The sequence below is a fragment of the Bufo bufo genome, chromosome 1, assembly GCF_905171765.1.
Source record: "Bufo bufo chromosome 1, aBufBuf1.1, whole genome shotgun sequence".
NCBI classification, from domain to species: domain Eukaryota; kingdom Metazoa; phylum Chordata; class Amphibia; order Anura; family Bufonidae; genus Bufo; species Bufo bufo.
The window spans coordinates 342,057,735-342,077,827 of NC_053389.1; the positions used below are offsets into that span (position 1 = coordinate 342,057,735).

The window sequence follows — 20,093 nt, forward strand, 5'->3', positions numbered from 1 at the left end:
TGGCTTTTTGGCTGAATATCTGACTTTGGTCAAATAAGATATGTTTTAGGAGTGGCATTTGCCGTGGTCGCTGCAATAGTGGGTCTCTGCAATAGTGGGTCTCTGCTGTTGTCTACAGTGTGTGCCCTCCCTTCTAGCCATATGTCAAAAGGTGGCCGAAAGAGGGGTACACTCAACATTCCTCTATACACCGGTAGAGGTAGAAGAGGTAAACACAACCTCAACAAAGCCTGAGGATTATACTCCTGAAGGGTACATGGAATACCTAAAGGCTTACAAGCAAACAAAGGAAGAGCAGAGAAAGAACCATATAGTATAAGGTATATATATATATATAAGATTCTTAGAGGGGATTGAAGGGATATATGTGACTCCATTTTGTCTTATTCAGCCACGTGTATTACATTTGGCCAGTACACTTAAAATCTCCCTTCTCCCTTCCCCCCTTTGGAATGTGAGAAACTTCCTGTGCGGTTTCAGATACCCATACATTCCTTAGTCCTACCATATAAGGTCATCTGGCTCAAGTGTATGCTGGCCTATGTGTCTACACCTGATTGGTCAAATGCTGTTACTATAAGTCATCTATTATGTTAATGCAGAGCTCATGTGTGATCGATACCATAGGTCGAATACTAATGCTAACATATGATTGGATGTCAAGGAAGCTCAACCCCCTCTATTATAACTGTTTGCCAACTGTGGAATAAACCAGAATGGATTAGAACTACACACGTCTTCAGTGTTATCTTGTTCATTCTCCCGGTACCGGTTAGACTTAATTCAAGCTGAACACCGAAATCATGTGTCAGGGACACCGTTAGGCAAGAGAGTATATTGCCCAACAGATCCGTCCCCCATTGACTTTCAATGTAAACTCTGGACGGATCCGTCTGACTAACTTTCACACTTAGAATTTTTTCTGAACTATAATGCAAACGGATCCGTTCTGAACGGATCCCAACGTTTGCATTATAGGAGCGGATCCGTCTGTGCAGACACCAGACGGATCCGCTCTGAACGCAAGTGTGAAAGTAGCCTCAGTGTGACAACTGACAGCATTTGTAGACGGATCCAGGTGCGGATCCGTCTAGAAATGCATTGCAATAACGGATCCGTCTATCCGCTTGTCATGCGGATGGACGGATCCCTCTGTCAGTCTTTTTCACAGTTTTCCCGGTTTGTGCATGCGCAGACCGGAAGGACGGATCCATCCTTCAGTTGGTTTGCAATGCCGGATCCGGCAGGCAATTCCGTTGTCTGAACTGCTCGCCGGATCACTATGCTGCAAGTGTGAAAGTAGACTTAGTCCTGCGACCTCTCGCCGTGCTGCGCCGGAGCTCCGCCCCAGTCCCCATTATAGTCAATGGGGACGGAGCGGCAGTCCAGCGGCACGGCCAAATAGCGGCAGGGCGGATCCGACAGGGTGAACAGCCTGTCGGATACGTCCTGCCGCTAGTGAGAAAATACACTTAAGCTAGTGTGAAAGTACCATTAGCATTATCTGTATCTAAGCAATATCTATATTATTCAAATATATATTCAATATGGATATTGCTTAGATAAATACATATATTTGTGGCAGATATGGATTTTATATAGATGATTCAAATAAAATGATGGCCAATTATTTATTTATTTTTCCCAGGGGGCGTACATAAAAATCACTGGCCCCCATAGCAGGAATCTAAATTGGGCCCTCATTCCCCTTTTATAGCCCCTCCTTTTGTTCCATGAACTATTCTTGCTGCTGCGTTTTATAATTTATGCCATCAGGGCTGGATTGGGATTACAAAACAGCCCTGGCACACAAAAGAGGTATAATAGATGCAGTGTGTACAGGTATATAGTATATTCCCTAGTGTTCTGATATGTGAGGTACAGGGTATAATATATGCAGTGTGTACAGGTATATAGTATATACAGCAGTGTACTGATATGTGAGGTACGGGGTATAATATATGCAGTGTATACAGTAGTGTAATATGTGAGGTACGAGGTGTAATAGATGCAGTGTGTACAGGTATATAGTAAATACAGCAGTGTATTGACACCTCGTACCTCACATATCAGTACACTGCTGTATATACTATATACAGTGGGGGAAATAATTATTTGACCCCTCACTGATTTTGTAAGTTTGTCCAATGACAAAGAAATGAAAAGTCTCAGAACAGTATCATTTCAATGGTAGGTTTATTGTAACAGTGGCAGATAGCACATCAAAAGGAAAATCGAAAAAATAACTTTAAATAAAAGATAGCAACTGATTTGCATTTCATTGAGTGAAATAAGTATTTGAACCCCTACCAACCATTAAGAGTTCTGGCTCCCACAGAGTGGTTAGACACTTCTACTCAATTAGTCACCCTCATTAAGGACACCTGTCTTAACTAGTCACCTGTATAAAAGACACCTGTCCACAGAATCAATCAATCAAGCAGACTCCAAACTCTCCAACATGGGAAAGACCAAAGAGCTGTCCAAGGATGTCAGAGACAAAATTGTAGACCTGCACAAGGCTGGAATGGGCTACAAAACCATTAGCAAGAAGCTGGGAGAGAAGGTGACAACTGTTGGTGCGATTGTTCGAAAATGGAAGGAGCACAAAATGACCATCAATCGACCTCGCTCTGGGGCTCCACGCAAGATCTCACCTCGTGGGGTGTCAATGGTTCTGAGAAAGGCCTCAAATTAGCAGGGACCACAGTCACCAAGAAAACCATTGGAAACACATTACACCGCAATGGATTAAAATCCTGCAGGGCTCGCAAGGTCCCCCTGCTCAGGAAGGCACATGTGCAGGCCCGTCTGAAGTTTGCCAATGAACACCTGAATGATTCAGAGAGTGACTGGGAGAAGGTGCTGTGGTCTGATGAGACCAAAATAGAGCTCTTTGGCATTAACTCAACTCGCTGTGTTTGGAGGAAGAAAAATGCTGCCTATGACCCCCAAAACACCGTCCCCACCGTCAAGCATGGGGGTGGAAACATTTTGCTTTGGGGGTGTTTTTCTGCTAAGGGCACAGGACAACTTATTCGCATAAACGGGAAAATGGACGGAGCCATGTATCGTGAAATCCTGAGCGACAACCTCCTTCCCTCTGCCAGGAAACTGAAAATGGGTCGTGGATGGGTGTTCCAGCACGACAATGACCCAAAACATACAGCAAAGGCAACAAAGGAGTGGCTCAAGAAGAAGCACATTAAGGTCATGGAGTGGCCTAGTTAGTCTCCGGACCTTAATCCAATCGAAAACCTATGGAGGGAGCTCAAGCTCAGAGTTGCACAGAGACAGCCTCGAAACCTTAGGGATTTAGAGATGATCTGCAAAGAGGAGTGGACCAACATTCCTCCTAAAATGTGCGCAAACTTGGTCATCAATTACAAGAAACGTTTGACCTCTGTGCTTGCAAACAAGGGTTTTTCCACCAAGTATTAAGTCTTTTTTTGTTAGAGGGTTCAAATACTTATTTCACTCAATGAAATGCAAATCAGTTGCTATCTTCTATTTAAAGTTATTTTTTCGATTTTCCTTTTGATGTGCTATCTGCCACTGTTACAATAAACCTACCATTGAAATGATACTGTTCTGAGACTTTTCATTTCTTTGTCATTGGACAAACTTACAAAATCAGTGAGGGGTCAAATAATTATTTCCCCCACTGTATCTGTACACACTGCATCTATTATACCTTGTACCTCACATATCAGTGCACTGCGGTATATACTATATATCTGTACATATTGCATATATAATACTGTGTAATATATGCAGTGTGTGTGCATGTATGTGTGTGTATCTATCTATCTATCTATATATATATATATATATATATATTACACACAGAGCAGTGTATTGATGTGAGACATAGAAGGTATAATACTGTAGATGTAGTGTTTACAGAAATATGTGGTCAGTTATACATTATGGTCACTGTGTGTGTGAGGTACATGAGGTAGTGGTCACTGTAACTGTGTGAAGTATTATACATGAGTGAGCAATGAGTAAAAACAGGGCATGGAGGGGGGGTAAATGATGAAAAGTGGAGGACCTCCTCTTACCACTCCATTCCAGTCTGTATGGATCAATGCAGAGCTGCTTGTGAACTTCTAATACTTGCTGTTAGGGGTTGAAGGACCTGTGATGATGTCATCACAGGTCCTGGCAGATATACCTTTAAAACCTAAGAACTACACCATTTTTGGTGCAGTTCCTTTGCTAGATTCTGCAGGACCTGTGATGTTGAAGATGATGTCATCACAGGTCCTGGCAGATGCACTGTTCTAACCTGGGAACTACACTTTACACTGTGCAGTTCCCTTACAGGACCTCTGATGACATCATCAAAGGTCCTTTAGCTTTAGAAAGATAAACAGGAGCAATTAGGGGGCGGGGCCTCTCCTCCACTTCGGGCCCCTCTTTCTCACGGGCCCCATAGCAGCTGCGTGGTCTGCCTATATGGTAGGTACGCCACTGCTGCTGCCGGAGAAGATATCGCCTCGGCTCTGGTATGTACTGCGCATGAGTGATCGCATACCAGAGCCGAGGCAGTGTTAGAAGAGCTGGAGAGGGGCGGGCACCAGAGGCTCTGACGTTTCGTTTACAGAGCCTGGCCACTCCCTCAAGCAGGGAGAAGCCTGTAAACGAAACGTCATCACCAGAGACGGCTGGCTGACGTCAGGGGTCACATGACCCTGAATTGAACTGGCCAAATAGTGAAAGATAGGTTATGAAAGTGATTTGAAGAAACTTTCACTGAACTACAATAAGAGCAATTAGAATACATTTATTTAACTCGGATAACCCCTTTAAACAACACAATGTAACTCAGTCAATCACACTTCTGTGAAATCAAACTGTCCACTTATGAAGCAACACTGAGTGACAATCAATTTCACATGCTGTTGTGCAAATGGGATAGACAACAGGTGGAAATTATAGGCAATTAGCAAGACACCCCCAATAAAGGAGTGGTTCTGCAGGTGGTGACCACAGACCACTTCTCAGTTCCTATGCTTCCTGGCTGATGTTTTGGTCACTTTTGAATGCTGGCGGTGCTTTCACTCTAGTAATAGCATGAGACGGAGTCTACAACCCACACAAGTGGCTCAGGTAGTGCAGCTTATCCAGGATGGCACATCAATGCGAGCTGTGGCAAGAAGGTTTGCTGTGTCTGTCAGCGTAGTGTCCAGAGCATGGAGGCGCTACCAGGAGACAGGCCAGTACATCAGGAGACGTGGAGGAGGCCGTAGGAGGGCAACAACCCAGCAGCAGGACCGCTACCTCCGCCTTTGTGCAAGTAGGAACAGGAGGAGCACTGCCAGAGCCCTGCAAAATGACCTCCAGCAGGCCACAAATGTGCATGTGTCTGCTCAAACGGTCAGAAACAGACTCCATGAGGGTGATATGAGGGCCCGACGTCCACAGGTGGGGGTTGTGCTTACAGCCCAACACCGTGCAGGACGTTTGACATTTGCCAGAGAACACCAAGATTGGCAAATTAGCCACTGGCGCCCTGTGCTCTTCACAGATGAAAGCAGGTTCACACTGAGCACATGTGACAGACGTGACAGAGTCTTGAGACGCCGTGGAGAACGTTCTGCTACCTGCAACATCCTCCAGCATGACCGGTTTGGCATTGGGTCAATAATGGTGTGGGGTAGCATTTCTTTGGAGGGCCGCACAGCCCTCCATGTGCTCGCCAGAGGTAGCCTGACTGCCATTAGGTACCGAGATGGGATCCTCAGACCCCATGTGAGACCATATGCTGGCCCTTGGTTCCTCCTAATGCAAGACAATGCTAGACCTCATGTGGCTGGAGTGTGTCAGCAGTTCCTGCAAGACGAAGGCATTGATGCTATGGACTGGCCCGCCCGTTCCCCAGACCTGAATCCAATTGAGCACATCTGGGACATCATGTCTCGCTCTATCCACCAACGTCACGTTGCACCACAGACTGTCCAGGAGTTGGCAAATGCTTTAGTCCAGGTCTGGGAGGAGATCCCTCAGGAGACCGTCCGCCACCTCATCAGGAGCATGCACAGGCGTTGTAGGGAGGTCATACAGGCACGTGGAGGCCACACACACTACTAAGCCTCATTTTGACTTGTTTTAAGGACATTACATCAAAGTTGGATCAGCCTGTAGTGTGTTTTTCCACTTTAATTTTGAGTGTGACTCCAAATCCAGACCTCCATGGGTTGAAAAATTTGATTTCCATTTTTTTTATTTTTGTGTGATTTTGTCAACTATGTAAAGAACAAAGTATTTCAGAAGAATATTTAATTAATTCAGATCTAGGATGTGTTTTTTTTGTGTTCCCTTTATTTTTTTGAGCAGTGTATATTATATATACTCAACTCTAATGTAAGTATATATGGACATGTGTGCAAATACAGGGGCATACAGACATATCCACACATAACACTATGACCTTCCCCCCTCTGGCCATACAGGGCCAATATATATATATATATATATATATATATATCCATACATAAATACATATATATACAGTGGGGGAAATAATTATTTGACCCCTCGCTGATTTTGTAAGTTTGTCCAATGACAAAGAAATGAAAAGTCTCAGAACAGTATCATTTCAATGGTAGGTTTATTGTAACAGTGGCAGATAGCACATCAAAAGGAAAATCGAAAAAATAACTTTAAATAAAAGATAGCAACTGATTTGCATTTCATTGAGTGAAATAAGTATTTGAACCCCTACCAACCATTAAGAGTTCTGGCTCCCACAGAGTGGTTAGACACTTCTACTCAATTAGTCACCCTCATTAAGGACACCTGTCTTAACTAGTCACCTGTATAAAAGACACCTGTCCACAGAATCAATCAATCAAGCAGACTCCAAACTCTCCAACATGGGAAAGACCAAAGAGCTGTCCAAGGATGTCAGAGACAAAATTGTAGACCTGCACAAGGCTGGAATGGGCTACAAAACCATTACCAAGAAGCTGGGAGAGAAGGTGACAACTGTTGGTGCGATTGTTCGAAAATGGAAGGAGCACAAAATGACCATCAATCGACCTCGCTCTGGGGCTCCACGCAAGATCTCACCTCGTGGGGTGTCAATGGTTCTGAGAAAGGTGAAAAAGCATCCTAGAACTACACGGGAGGAGTTAGTTAATGACCTCAAATTAGCAGGGACCACAGTCACCAAGAAAACCATTGGAAACATATTACACCGCAATGGATTAAAATCCTGCAGGGCTCGCAAGGTCCCCCTGCTCAGGAAGGCACATGTGCAGGCCCGTCTGAAGTTTGCCAATGAACACCTGAATGATTCAGAGAGTGACTGGGAGAAGGTGCTGTGGTCTGATGAGACCAAAATAGAGCTCTTTGGCATTAACTCAACTCGCTGTGTTTGGAGGAAGAAAAATGCTGCCTATGACCCCCAAAACACCGTCCCCACTGTCAAGCATGGGGGTGGAAACATTTTGCTTTGGGGGTGTTTTTCTGCTAAGGGCACAGGACAACTTATTCGCATAAACGGGAAAATGGACGGAGCCATGTATCGTGAAATCCTGAGCGACAACCTCCTTCCCTCTGCCAGGAAACTGAAAATGGGTCGTGGATGGGTGTTCCAGCACGACAATGACCCAAAACATACAGCAAAGGCAACAAAGGAGTGGCTCAAGAAGAAGCACATTAAGGTCATGGAGTGGCCTAGTCAGTCTCCGGACCTTAATCCAATCGAAAACCTATGGAGGGAGCTCAAGCTCAGAGTTGCACAGAGACAGCCTCGAAACCTTAGGGATTTAGAGATGATCTGCAAAGAGGAGTGGACCAACATTCCTCCTAAAATGTGCGCAAACTTGGTCATCAATTACAAGAAACGTTTGACCTCTGTGCTTGCAAACAAGGGTTTTTCCACCAAGTATTAAGTCTTTTTTTGTTAGAGGGTTCAAATACTTATTTCACTCAATGAAATGCAAATCAGTTGCTATCATTTATTTAAAGTTATTTTTTCGATTTTCCTTTTGATGTGCTATCTGCCACTGTTACAATAAACCTACCATTGAAATGATACTGTTCTGAGACTTTTCATTTCTTTGTCATTGGACAAACTTACAAAATCAGTGAGGGGTCAAATAATTATTTCCCCCACTGTATATACACATACATATACTAGACACACATATACAGTACATATACACACACATATGCACAACTATACCACTTCCCTCTACACATATACATAGTACATAATACATATATATATCCACAGATGCTTGGGGCACATCTATAAACACATACACATACAAAACCGGAGGTATGAATGGGCAGCAATAAGCCCACATACATACTGTCATGCTGGCATAAGTGTATATACATAGACACGTGTGCAAATACAATTACACACATATCTATATATACACACACACTCGCATATACCTGGGGCATCACATACAGGGGACATACATATGTCCCCACTTGCCATACAGGAAATATATACTAACTATAAGGGGACACACATATATATATATATATACAGGGAGTGCAGAATTATTAGGCAAGTTGTATTTTTGAGGATTAATTTTATTATTGAACAACAACCATGTTCTCAATGAACCCAAAAAACTCATTAATATCAAAGCTGAATATTTTTGGAAGTAGTTTTTAGTTTGTTTTTAGTTTTAGCTATTTTAGGGGGATATCTGTGTGTGCAGGTGACTATTACTGTGCATAATTATAAGGCAACTTAACAAAAAACAAATATATACCCATTTCAATTATTTATTTTTACCAGTGAAACCAATATAACATCTCAACATTCACAAATATACATTTCTGACATTCAAAAACAAAACAAAAACAAATCAGTGACCAATATAGCCACCTTTCTTTGCAAGGACACTCAAAAGCCTGCCATCCATGGATTCTGTCAGTGTTTTGATCTGTTCACCATCAACATTGCGTGCAGCAGCAACCACAGCCTCCCAGACACTGTTCAGAGAGGTGTACTGTTTTCCCTCCTTGTAAATCTCACATTTGATGATGGACCACAGGTTCTCAATGGGGTTCAGATCAGGTGAACAAGGAGGCCATGTCATTAGATTTTCTTCTTTTATACCCTTTCTTGCCAGCCACGCTGTGGAGTACTTGGACGCATGTGATGGAGCATTGTCCTGCATGAAAATCATGTTTTTCTTGAAGGATGCAGACTTCTTCCTGTACCACTGCTTGAAGAAGGTGTCTTCCAGAAACTGGCAGTAGGACTGGGAGTTGAGCTTGACTCCATCCTCAACCCGAAAAGGCCCCACAAGCTCATCTTTGATGATACCAGCCCAAACCAGTACTCCACCTCCACCTTGCTGGCGTCTGAGTCGGACTGGAGCTCTCTGCCCTTTACCAATCCAGCCACGGGCCCATCCATCTGGCCCATCAAGACTCACTCTCATTTCATCAGTCCATAAAACCTTAGAAAAATCAGTCTTGAGATATTTCTTGGCCCAGTCTTGACGTTTCAGCTTGTGTGTCTTGTTCAGTGGTGGTCGTCTTTCAGCCTTTCTTACCTTGGCCATGTCTCTGAGTATTGCACACCTTGTGCTTTTGGGCACTCCAGTGATGTTGCAGCTCTGAAATATGGCCAAACTGGTGGCAAGTGGCATCTTGGCAGCTGCACGCTTGACTTTTCTTAGTTCATGGGCAGTTATTTTGCGCCTTGGTTTTTCCACACGCTTCTTGCGACCCTGTTGACTATTTTGAATGAAACGCTTGATTGTTCGATGATCACGCTTCAGAAGCTTTGCAATTTTAAGAGTGCTGCATCCCTCTGCAAGATATCTCACTATTTTTGACTTTTCTGAGCCTGTCAAGTCCTTCTTTTGACCCATTTTGCCAAAGGAAAGGAAGTTGCCTAATAATTATGCACACCTAATATAGGGTGTTGATGTCATTAGACCACACCCCTTCTCATTACAGAGATGCACATCACCTAATATGCTTAATTGGTAGTAGGCTTTCGAGCCTATACAGCTTGGAGTAAGACAACATGCATAAAGAGGATGATGTGGTCAAAATACTCATTTGCCTAATAATTCTGCACGCAGTGTATATATATATATATATATATATATATAGGGGGCACATTTTCCCCACAGGGGCCACATATTTCCCACAGGGGCCACAATGAGCCCCTGTGGGCCACCAAGGGCAGATGTGCGCAGATGCTGGGCACATCTGCGCACATCATCCTATGATGTGGCAGTCAATGCATGCATATATGTCATACATGCATGCACGTGTTTGCATGCATATATGGATATATATGCATACGTCTCAACCCTTCCTCAACAGTTTATTTTTTATTTTTTTCTATGGCGTTCAGATGAGAGGGTGGATCATGTGATATTTTTATAGAGCCAGTCATTACGGATGCGGCAATACCCAATATGTCTGTTTTTCTTTATTTATTTTTTTTACAATTTTATGTGTTTTATTTTGGCAAAGGGGATTTTTTTTTACTTGAAACTTTATTTTTATTTATTATAAAAAACACTTATTTTTTTTGTGCCACTCTGGGACTTCAACATCTGGGGTCTAATCCCCTCTGCAATGCATTACAATACATATGTATTGTAATGCATTGCCTGTCAGCTGTTATGCTGACAGGTTGTGTCTCACAGGCAGACTAAGTGGCTGGATCTCACAGGCTTCTGTAGAAGGCAAGCCCCGATGTCTTATGGAAGGCATCGGGCTGCCTTCTCTGTCACCAGGTCCTCATCACTGCAGCGCGGGGACCCGATTGGGAAGCGTACCCACCGCAAACCATCTGCATGCCGTGGCATACAAGAGGTTAATACGCAGGCATCTGTGTTTTTATTGATGCCGACATATGCAGCAGGGTCCGGGCTGTCTGTGACTGCCGGGTCTGTGCCGCTGAAAGGGTGGGCGCAGCTCCTGTACCCACAGTACATGTTCGGCGCTGGTCCTTAAGTCACGTCCGACTCGAGTTGCACCGGGTATCGAAGTATCGATACCCAAATCGATACTGGGTCTTACTATTTAAAGAGGACCTTTCACTAGAATAAAAAATCTAAACTAAGCATACAGACATGGAGAGCAGCGCCCAGGGATCTCCCTGCACTTACTGTTATCCCTGGGCGCCGCTCCGTTCTCCCTCTATAGGCTTCGGTAGCTTCATATGTTCGGATCAACTGGGTGGAGCCTGCCGGCGTCTCCTTCTCCCAGGCTGTAGCGCTGGCCAATCGCAGCGCTCAGCTCATAGCCTGAGAGGTTTTTTTTTTCTCTCAGGCTATGAGCTGAGCGATGCGATTGGCCAGCGCTACAGCCTGGGAGAAAGAGACGCCGGCAGGCTCAACTGGGTGGAGCCGAACATATGAACATACCGGAGGCTATACCGGGAGAACGGAGCGGCGCCCAGGGATAACAGTAAGTGCAGAGAGATCCCTGGGCACCGCTCTCCATGTCTGTATACTTAGTTTAGATTTTCTATTCTAGTGAAAGGTCCTCTTTAACGATTCCAGGCTGCACAGCCTAGTATCTGTTAGAGAACATGGCACGTGCCGCTCTCAGTGCGCGCCATGTTCTCTTCACCAGCACAGTGGAGAAGGAGGGAGTCCCACCCCACTGTGACACGGCTGCCGCTGCCACCAATGGGCAGATGGCAGGGACGAGAAGAGGAGGGACTGTGGCCAGTGGCCACCAATGAATGTAAAACACATTAATTCGAGTATAGGCAGAGGGTGCCGGCGGCGGTATCACCTGAGGGGTTAATTGCCACTGTTCGGCAGATCGCATGCCCTGTTATTGAGGCCGGGTGCCAGGTATGTGATACCATCGCCGGCACCTGCTGCCTATACTTGAATTAATGTGTTTTACATTCATTGGTAGCGCTGCCCCCCCCCAGTATTATAAATTATAAACATTGGTGGCGCAGTGCACCCTCCCCCCACCAGTATTAGTATCATTGGTGGCGCAGTGGCCACAGGCGCACCCCCTTATTGTTATATTCATTGGTGGCAGTGGCCACAGGGTCCCCTCCTTTTCATTGGTGGTAGTGGCAGTTACGATTGGAACCCCAGCAGTGCAATCGCAGGGCTCCGATCGGTTACCATGGCAGCCAGGATGCTACTGAAGCCCTGGCTGCCATGGTAAGCTCCCTGCTGCTGTGTGCACACGCCCGAAAAAGTGCGAACTATAAAAATATTTTAAAATATTTCCTATGCGGTGAACACCATAACAAATAGAAAAAAACATGCGATTCACCATTTTTAGTCACCTTGTCCCCTCAAAAAATAGGATAGGACTGTTCGATTATGGGTCGGACGTTCCATAAAATGCCGAATGCACGCGGCTTTTTGATATTTTATTTTTTTTGCGTGGTATCGAGTATTGCAATACATTTTTATGGTATCAAAATCTAATCAAAATTTTGCTATTGTGACAACCCTACGTCCACCAGCTCCGTACATGTACGGCGCAGGTCCTCTACGGGTTAAAGCATTAGGTAACCAATCAGTTAGCCTAGTTTCATATGTGCGTTTTTAAATCTGGCAGGCTGTTCTGGTAGAGGAACAGACTGCCAGATTTCACCATAGCTGTTCAACCCCAGACCCACTGACTACATGGGATCTGATGGGTATCTGGCTGCTTTCTGGAAGGAATGTTTTTTGCCTGGGCTAAACTCAGCACTTAAAGGGGTTTTCTGGGAATTAAGAAAATGAAAATACTTAAATATTACTTCATTATAATTATATTCCCAAATACCTCACATTAGTTATAATGGCTTGTTTTGTCTGGGGAGCAATCATTATGAAAAACAAAATGGCCGTCGTACTATTAGTCCACCCAAAACCTGTCCTAATCACACAGGAGGACAAGTTACTTCACAACGCTGAGCTAAAGAACTGCCTCGTCCTCGTCTCTGCTTGTCGGGGATTATGATCCTGAGTACAGTTTAATATGGTCATCAGCTGAATCTCTCTAGGAATGGAGTTCATGAGCAGATGTGGCTAATGAGCAGCAGCACTTGTATGCAGTCTCCATTACCACAGTACGTCCTGTCCATCCTCTCTATACTTCATATCGCCTCATAAACTCCTTTCCCACAGAGATTAAGCTGAAGATCTTCTCATCTGTATTCAGGATCATAATCCCTAACAAGTAGGAGAGGAGAATGAGGCAGCTCTTTACCTCAGTGTTGTGAAGTAACTTGTCTTGCTGTGTGATTAGGACAGGCTTTGTGTGTGCTAATAGGACAGCGGCCATTTTGTTTCTCCTAATCATTGCTCCATAAACAAAACTAGCCATTATAACTAATGAAAGGTATTTGGTAATATATTTATAATAAAGTAATATTTACATATTTGTATTTTCTTAATTCCTGGAGAACCCCTTTAAGCCAGATCCCCGCCGGATCTCACTGTAGTCAATGGGATCCGGTGGTGAACAACAGCATCCAGCTATTACAGTGAAATCTGGTAATCTGGTCCTCGGCTGAGACAGCCTGATGGATGCATGATAAACAATGACAAATGTAAACTGATATACAGCGGATTCATACAGAATACATCTACCTTATTAAAACACAGCAATTGTGCAAACCTGACTAGATATATATTACACTAATACATGAAATGTCAGGGAAACCTTCAAGATCCGGGTGTGCTTGAAGGGAAAAAAAGGTGCGCTCTTCCCACCAATGCATGGCCGCAACAACCCCCATCCGTGCCACTACTACCATCCTTATCCTCTCTGCCTCCTCACTTGGTCGAGGCACATGTCGCCGTGTAAACCCAGCCTTATTGTGGAATGTCATGGATATTGACAGTGCTATATAAATAATAAAATATTTAATGTATGTTTTTTTTAGATGCAAGCTGAAACATGTTTTTTAGTTTTAATTTTCTGGGCATTTCTAAAATATTTCTTCATTTTAGGCTGCTTTTGAGAACAGCTAAAAGTATAAGAGGCAACATCTGGCACTCCAACTGTGGTGAAACTTCAATTCCCATGCTCCACTCATTTCTATGCGAGCTCGGACACAATCAAGCAAGCGTGCATGCTGGGAGTATGAAACCTAACCCAATGCATCCAATCACCAAGCACAAGATGGCGCTGCTTCTCCTCTCCGGAACTATCATTAGAGCCTCTACGCAATTTATATAAGCAGGTCTTGAAGGAATGTGACGAGTGATCGCACTACACAACATGGCGCCTCGGCCCGGCTGAGGCAGCAGATTCTAACTGATTAGTCTAAAACTAACCTGACGTAATCGGCCGCCAACCACAAGATGGCGCGCTTTGCAATGACGTCATCAGGTGGCGCCGCCACCCGTCTGACAGCGATGTGAGCTTCTCATTGTGTTCAGCACTGCGGAAGGTGGCGAGTGACTTGGCGATTAACGCAGGCAGTATGGCGACTCCGGCCCAAACTGGAGATTTGGTTACCGAGGGGACAATGACTGCGTCTCAAAGGAGAGCTGAGATCCGACGGCGGAAGCTGATGAATAATTCCGAGGAGAGGATGAACAGGATAATGGGGATCCACAAGCCGGCCGGCAGCGGTGCGCACCTTTCTTACCTGCAGATTGTATGTAGTGCTGAGCTTCTACATGGCTGATCATATGACACACTGACATGTTCTTCAGGTGCACATGCTGTTGTGGGTCGGTGGCACTCCAGGTAGCAACTTGTGCTGGCACAGGACTCTTCCCTGCCAGCAGCTAGGCTAGATTAGCTTTGTAATATATTGAAAGATGTATCCTTTTTATGCGTTTTCCGGGTAAAACTGGAGGTAGGGTATGTGTGCCAGTTGTGCCACCTAAGCATGTTTCTGCAGTGTCCATGGAAACCTGAGTAGTAGAAGGTTACCCAAAAAACATGTGAGCTCCATGTAGAAGATGTCATTGATTACAGTCAAATCATATAAGAAAACTCCAGCTCAGCTTCACTGCTGTGGTTGAGTGCACGGATTGGGACAAGGATGAGTCAAGAGAAGAAAATCTTCAATGTGATTTATTTGATATCGTAGCAAAATAACTTAAAGAGACAAAACCTCCACCCCAGCAACAGTTACCAGGGTGGAGGTTTAGGGTACACTAGCGTTTTTGTTTTCTGGCACTGAGTTCCGTCCTAGGGGCTCCATACCGGAAAAGAACTGATCAGTTTTTTCCCCATGCATTCTGAATGGAGAGTAATCCGTTCAGGATGTCATCAGTTCAGTCATTGAACAGCGTTTTGGACGGAGGAAATACAGCAGCATGCTGCGGTATTATCTCCGTCCCAAATTCCGGATCGGTTGCCGGAATGCCGGATCCGGCATTAATTTACACTGAAATGTATTAGTGCTGGATCCGTCCTTAAAAATGTAAAAAAAATAAAATAGAAACTGATCCGTTTGTCCGTATGACAAAAGGAGAGACGGATCCGTTCTTGCAATGCATTTGTAAGACGGATCTGCATCCGGATCCGTCTACAAATGCTGTCCGTTTGCATGCAGATTTCCTGATCCGGCAGGTAGTTCCGGCGATGGAACTGCTTGTTGGATCACTCTGCCGCAAGTGTGAAAGTAGCCTAAGTCTCTGTACAGTGGCGTACATAGAGAAGTAAGGGCCCATAGCAAGAATCAAACCAGGCCCCTCACAAACCCTTTTCAATGACCCATGGGACATTTTTTGGACCGCACATTATGTTTTTTTTTATTAACGGTCATGGCTACAAGCTTGCCTCTGTACTTAGCTTATTGCCAAATTAGCCAATGACTCAGCTCGACCTCGTTCCTCTGCCTGCTAGCTTTGTTCAACAAACTGGCTCTCTAGATGTTCTTAAAGGGATTCTGTCACCTGGATTTTGGCTATACAGCTGCGGACATGTGCTGCTAGCACATCCGCAATATACATTCCCCATAGCTGTGAGTGCTTTTATTTAGGCCAAAAAAATGATTTTATATATATGTGAATGAGGCAAGTAAGGAGCGCAAGGGGCGGTTACTAACGTTTCTGGTGCCCAGCAACGCCCACTGTGAAGGAGCCCAGCACCCCCCTGCATCCTCCGAATCTCCTCCTTGCTCCCCAACGCCGTAGCGCTGTCCAATCGCAGCGGAGAGCGTCACAGCCAGGGAGAAAAAAAACAACTCGCCTTCTCCTGGCCGCGACGCTCTCCGCTGCGATTGGACAGCTCACAGCCAGGGCGAAGGAGACGCCCACGGAGAAAGACTCAGTCTCCTCCTCATTGTTCTGATGCTAAAATTAGCATATCAGGTGGGAGAATACAACGGGGGCCACAGTGGGCGAACGGAGCGGCGCCCAGAAAAAATAGTAAGTGCAGTTAGAACCCTGCACTATTTCCTACGTATCCTGATACTTAGTTTATAATGTCTGGAGTCTGGACCTCTTTAAAGATTGGGATGGAGAGGGAAACTGATCACTGAGGCATTGTACAACTTTTATGATTTTCCGTGGACTGTGCGGAAGACCTCTTGACCCGCTTAAGTGCTTTCCCAAGACTTTACCTACTATTGTACGGAAATGATGAAGGTAAGGCCTCATGCACACGACCTTTGTTTGGGTCCGCATCCGAGCTGCCATTTTGGTGGCTCGGATGCGGACCCATTCACTTCAATGGGGGCCGCAAAAGATGCGGACAGCACTCCGTGTGCTGTCCGCATCCGTGGCTCCCTTCCGCGGCCCCGCTAAAGAAATATACCATGTCCTATTCTTGTCCACCCTTTGCGGACAAGAATAGGCATTTATATTGCCGGCGACCGTTCCATTCCGCAAATTGTTGAAGGCAACACGGGCGGCTTCCGTTGTTTGCGGACCGCAAAAAACGGCACGGCCGTGTGCATGAGGCCTAAAGCAGATTCATGACTGCATGTAGTATCGGCAGATTTAGAAGCTTTATCTTGTGAACGGTCTCCTGCTTTCTTCTTGTCTCTATCTTTGAGCAATATTATGCTGTTCCTTGAATTTCTTAAGTTGTCTTGGTGTCATTGTCAGCTTGTCTTGCTTCCGTTTTAGATCCTTTTCTTTTATTGCTTCATGCAGGCCTGAATCTTTTTGTCTTTGTCGACTTTCACGTTGTCTCTCAGCATCAGTTTTACCCATCTTTCTCACAAGTTGCTACAACCTCAAGGACATAAAATAAATTAGATGCTACATAGACCTATACTAGCTCTCTAGTTAGTATGAAATAGGCTTATGGACATTCAGGTGATTCCGTCACAGTGCCATAACTGTCCTAATAACATGTGAAAATTTGTGACTTTTTACAGTAATGATCTTGGTAAAGGTTGTGCTTTGCACAAAACTTTTTACTGACCTGTATAAAATACTGACCCGTATAGGAAGAAAAATCTCGGTTATCGTGATGCAATCACATGCTCATGCACACCATCTTTAAACAGCTAGTGGTTGACTTGTAAACATGGTGGAAAGTCTCTATCAATTAATTTGGTAAGTGCATGCTACAAGTGACTGCACTTACCAAACAAATGTCAAAGCGTCCTGGCTTACTCACAAGCTTGACAAAGAACGCACCATCTGTACAAGCAAATCGGCCATCTTGGTTTACAATGTTGGTACATCAAGGCACCTTTTTTTTTTAAACAATATTTCCTTGAACTTTAGATTGTGTACATTAATATTCCACACATATTGTGTTTTTAAATACAATTTCATTTTTGTGTGATGGGGTTGACATTTCCAAATGCTACGAAATTGCCCAAATGCTACGTTGGATATAGGTCTGCTAAATCTTTGTTCAGCTGATCACATAGGTCAAGCTTTCAGCGGTCTCCTCTCCTTCCTCTGTAGTTCTGATCAGATCAATTTAACCAGATTTGGAGAACCTTCCTAGGGCCGTTTTTTTTTTTTTCTACACAGACTGAAATATAGTTTATTTACTCCTGATCTTTATAATCTCTAAATACTTATACACGTGGTTAAGTATAGAAGATTCAAGAAACATATACGTTTCTTGTGATCAGGAGCTCAAATGTAGATCTGTAGTTCCAGGTGTTGAACCCAAATGTTCTACTTCATTAAAGGAATTTTCTCACTTGAGCAAATTGCATTTATTATGTAGAGAAAGTTAATATAAGGCACTTACTAATGTATTGTTATCCATATTGCTTTCTTTACTGTCGGGATTCATTTTTCCATCACATTATACACTGCTCGTTTCCGTGGTTTTGACCACTCTGCAATCCCTTAGTGGTAGTCATGCTTAGGGTACTTTCACACTAGCGTTTTTCTTTTCCGGCGCTGAGTTCCGTCCTAGGGGCTCAAATCCGGAAAAGAACTGATCAGTTTTATCCTAATGCATTCTGAATGGAGAGTCGGTCCTTCAGGATGCATCAGGATGTCTTCAGTTCAGTCTTATTGACTGATCAGGCTTTTCAGAAAAACGTAGCATGCTGTATTTTTACCTCCGGCCAAAAATCCTGAACACTTTGACTGAACGCCGGATCCGGCCTTTTTCCCATTGACTTGCATTAACGCCGGATCTGGCGCTGTGTGTTCAGTCAAACCGGATCCGGCTTTTGCATATTAAACCCGAAAAATGTGAAAAAAAGTTAAAGTCCATAAATGGCGGATCCGTTTTTTCCAATGCATTTTTTCATTGTGATCAAAATCCTGATCAGGATTCAAATGTAATCCGTTTTCACACGTTTTTCCGGATCCGGCGGGCAGTTCCGGTGTCGGAATTGAACGGCGGATTAAAACAACGCTAGTGTGAAAGTAGCCTTACACACTATAGTAAAAAGCACCAGCCTATGTGTGGTCCCACGGTCCCGGGCACCAGAGAGGCCAGTGCTTTTTCCTATAGTCAGTGTACAAGCGGAAAAGTAAAATGTTACAGCTCTTGGAATGTGCCGGAAAAAAAAATTTGCTTGCCCACTAAGGCCCAAAATAGGATGGTCAATAATGGGTTAATGGAGTTGATGACCTGTGCTGTAACCTGGAGAACGCCTTAAAATGGAATATTGGAAAAAATTTAAAAAAAGTTTCTTCCCATTTTTCTCTGTACTGTGTATGATTAACAAAATAAAACCAAGTTTGCTCCAGTTTGTTAACAACAAAAGTCCTATGTGTACTGAAAGGAACAATCTGTACGTGTATTACAGAGGTTGAGCACTTTGTGTCCCTTATATACCACTAGAGAAAACCTTTTAAGAGGGTTGTGCAGAGCTAGTCCTCAGGATATTTCATCAAGATCAGCTAAGCTGCACGAGTGCCGAGGCCTATTCAAACAGTTGATTGGCGGGGGTGACTGTATCCTGAGGATAGGTCATCAAGACACTAGTGATGCACAAACTCTTTAATTATCTGAAAATTGTAAATGTTTATAGTTCTTGTAAATTATCTCTGTCTTTAGGATAACATATTCATGTGTTTATTTTTTTTTCTCAGTAGAAGAACTCCGAATGGAACAGCTTGATATACCAAACTCTCTCCCATTGCAGTCATCTTTGACCAAGAGAGGGACCATTATTGTTGGAGATAATGGCACACCAAGTGATCACTCATGCGGCAGTGCGGATGGTATGGAGTCGCACACAGTGGAAAGAACAGACTCGAGCAACAACTCTGAGTCCAAGAAAGACAGTAATGGCCTGAGGAACAGAACAGACCTGACCTTAGAGTCCACACCACGAGGCCTGAACCAATACATATCTAGATTTGATGAAGCCATGAAACTTAGGAATCAGCTCAGTAATGAAAAGCCAGCGCCAGAAAATGGTAGTGGAGTGGAAGAATTGGACTCTTTTCGCATTTTTCGGCTTGCCGGAAGTGCCCTTCTGGCTTTGACTGTTAGGCTGTTTGTGTGCAAGTATCTGGTAAGATTGCCACTGACATACTATATTCATAATGCTTTATTTCTGTTAAGTGGACGCAGTAACCGTCACTATAGACAACACCTTAGAAGCAAATGCTTATTAAAGGGGGTCTGTCACCTCCAAAATCATTTTCAAATTAAGAATACCGCCATGTAGGGTAGCTGCCCTGAAATATAACCATAGCTTTCTTATAAAAATCTAGTTGGAAATGCTCCATTTTAATTTTATGCGAATAAACTTTTCAGTGCACCTGGTTTCCCTTGCA

The 20,093-nt window shown here is 44.1% G+C and overlaps 1 protein-coding gene across 2 annotated transcripts in view; it reads left to right on the forward strand.

The window, feature by feature from the left end:
* The first annotated feature begins 14,294 nt into the window (after window positions 1-14,294).
* CAMLG (calcium modulating ligand) overlaps window positions 14,295-20,093 on the forward strand; it is a 60,554-nt gene continuing 54,755 nt past the window's right edge. Inside the window, exons 1-2 of one of the 2 annotated variants that reach the window (XM_040442609.1) lie at window positions 14,295-14,552; window positions 19,404-19,828. In XM_040442609.1, coding sequence (XP_040298543.1) covers window positions 14,402-14,552; window positions 19,404-19,828 — 576 coding nt within the window. In that variant the 5' untranslated portion in view covers window positions 14,295-14,401. Of the gene's footprint in view, window positions 14,553-19,400; window positions 19,829-20,093 lie in introns of both variants that reach the window. The other variant, XM_040442599.1, reaches the window with a different exon arrangement.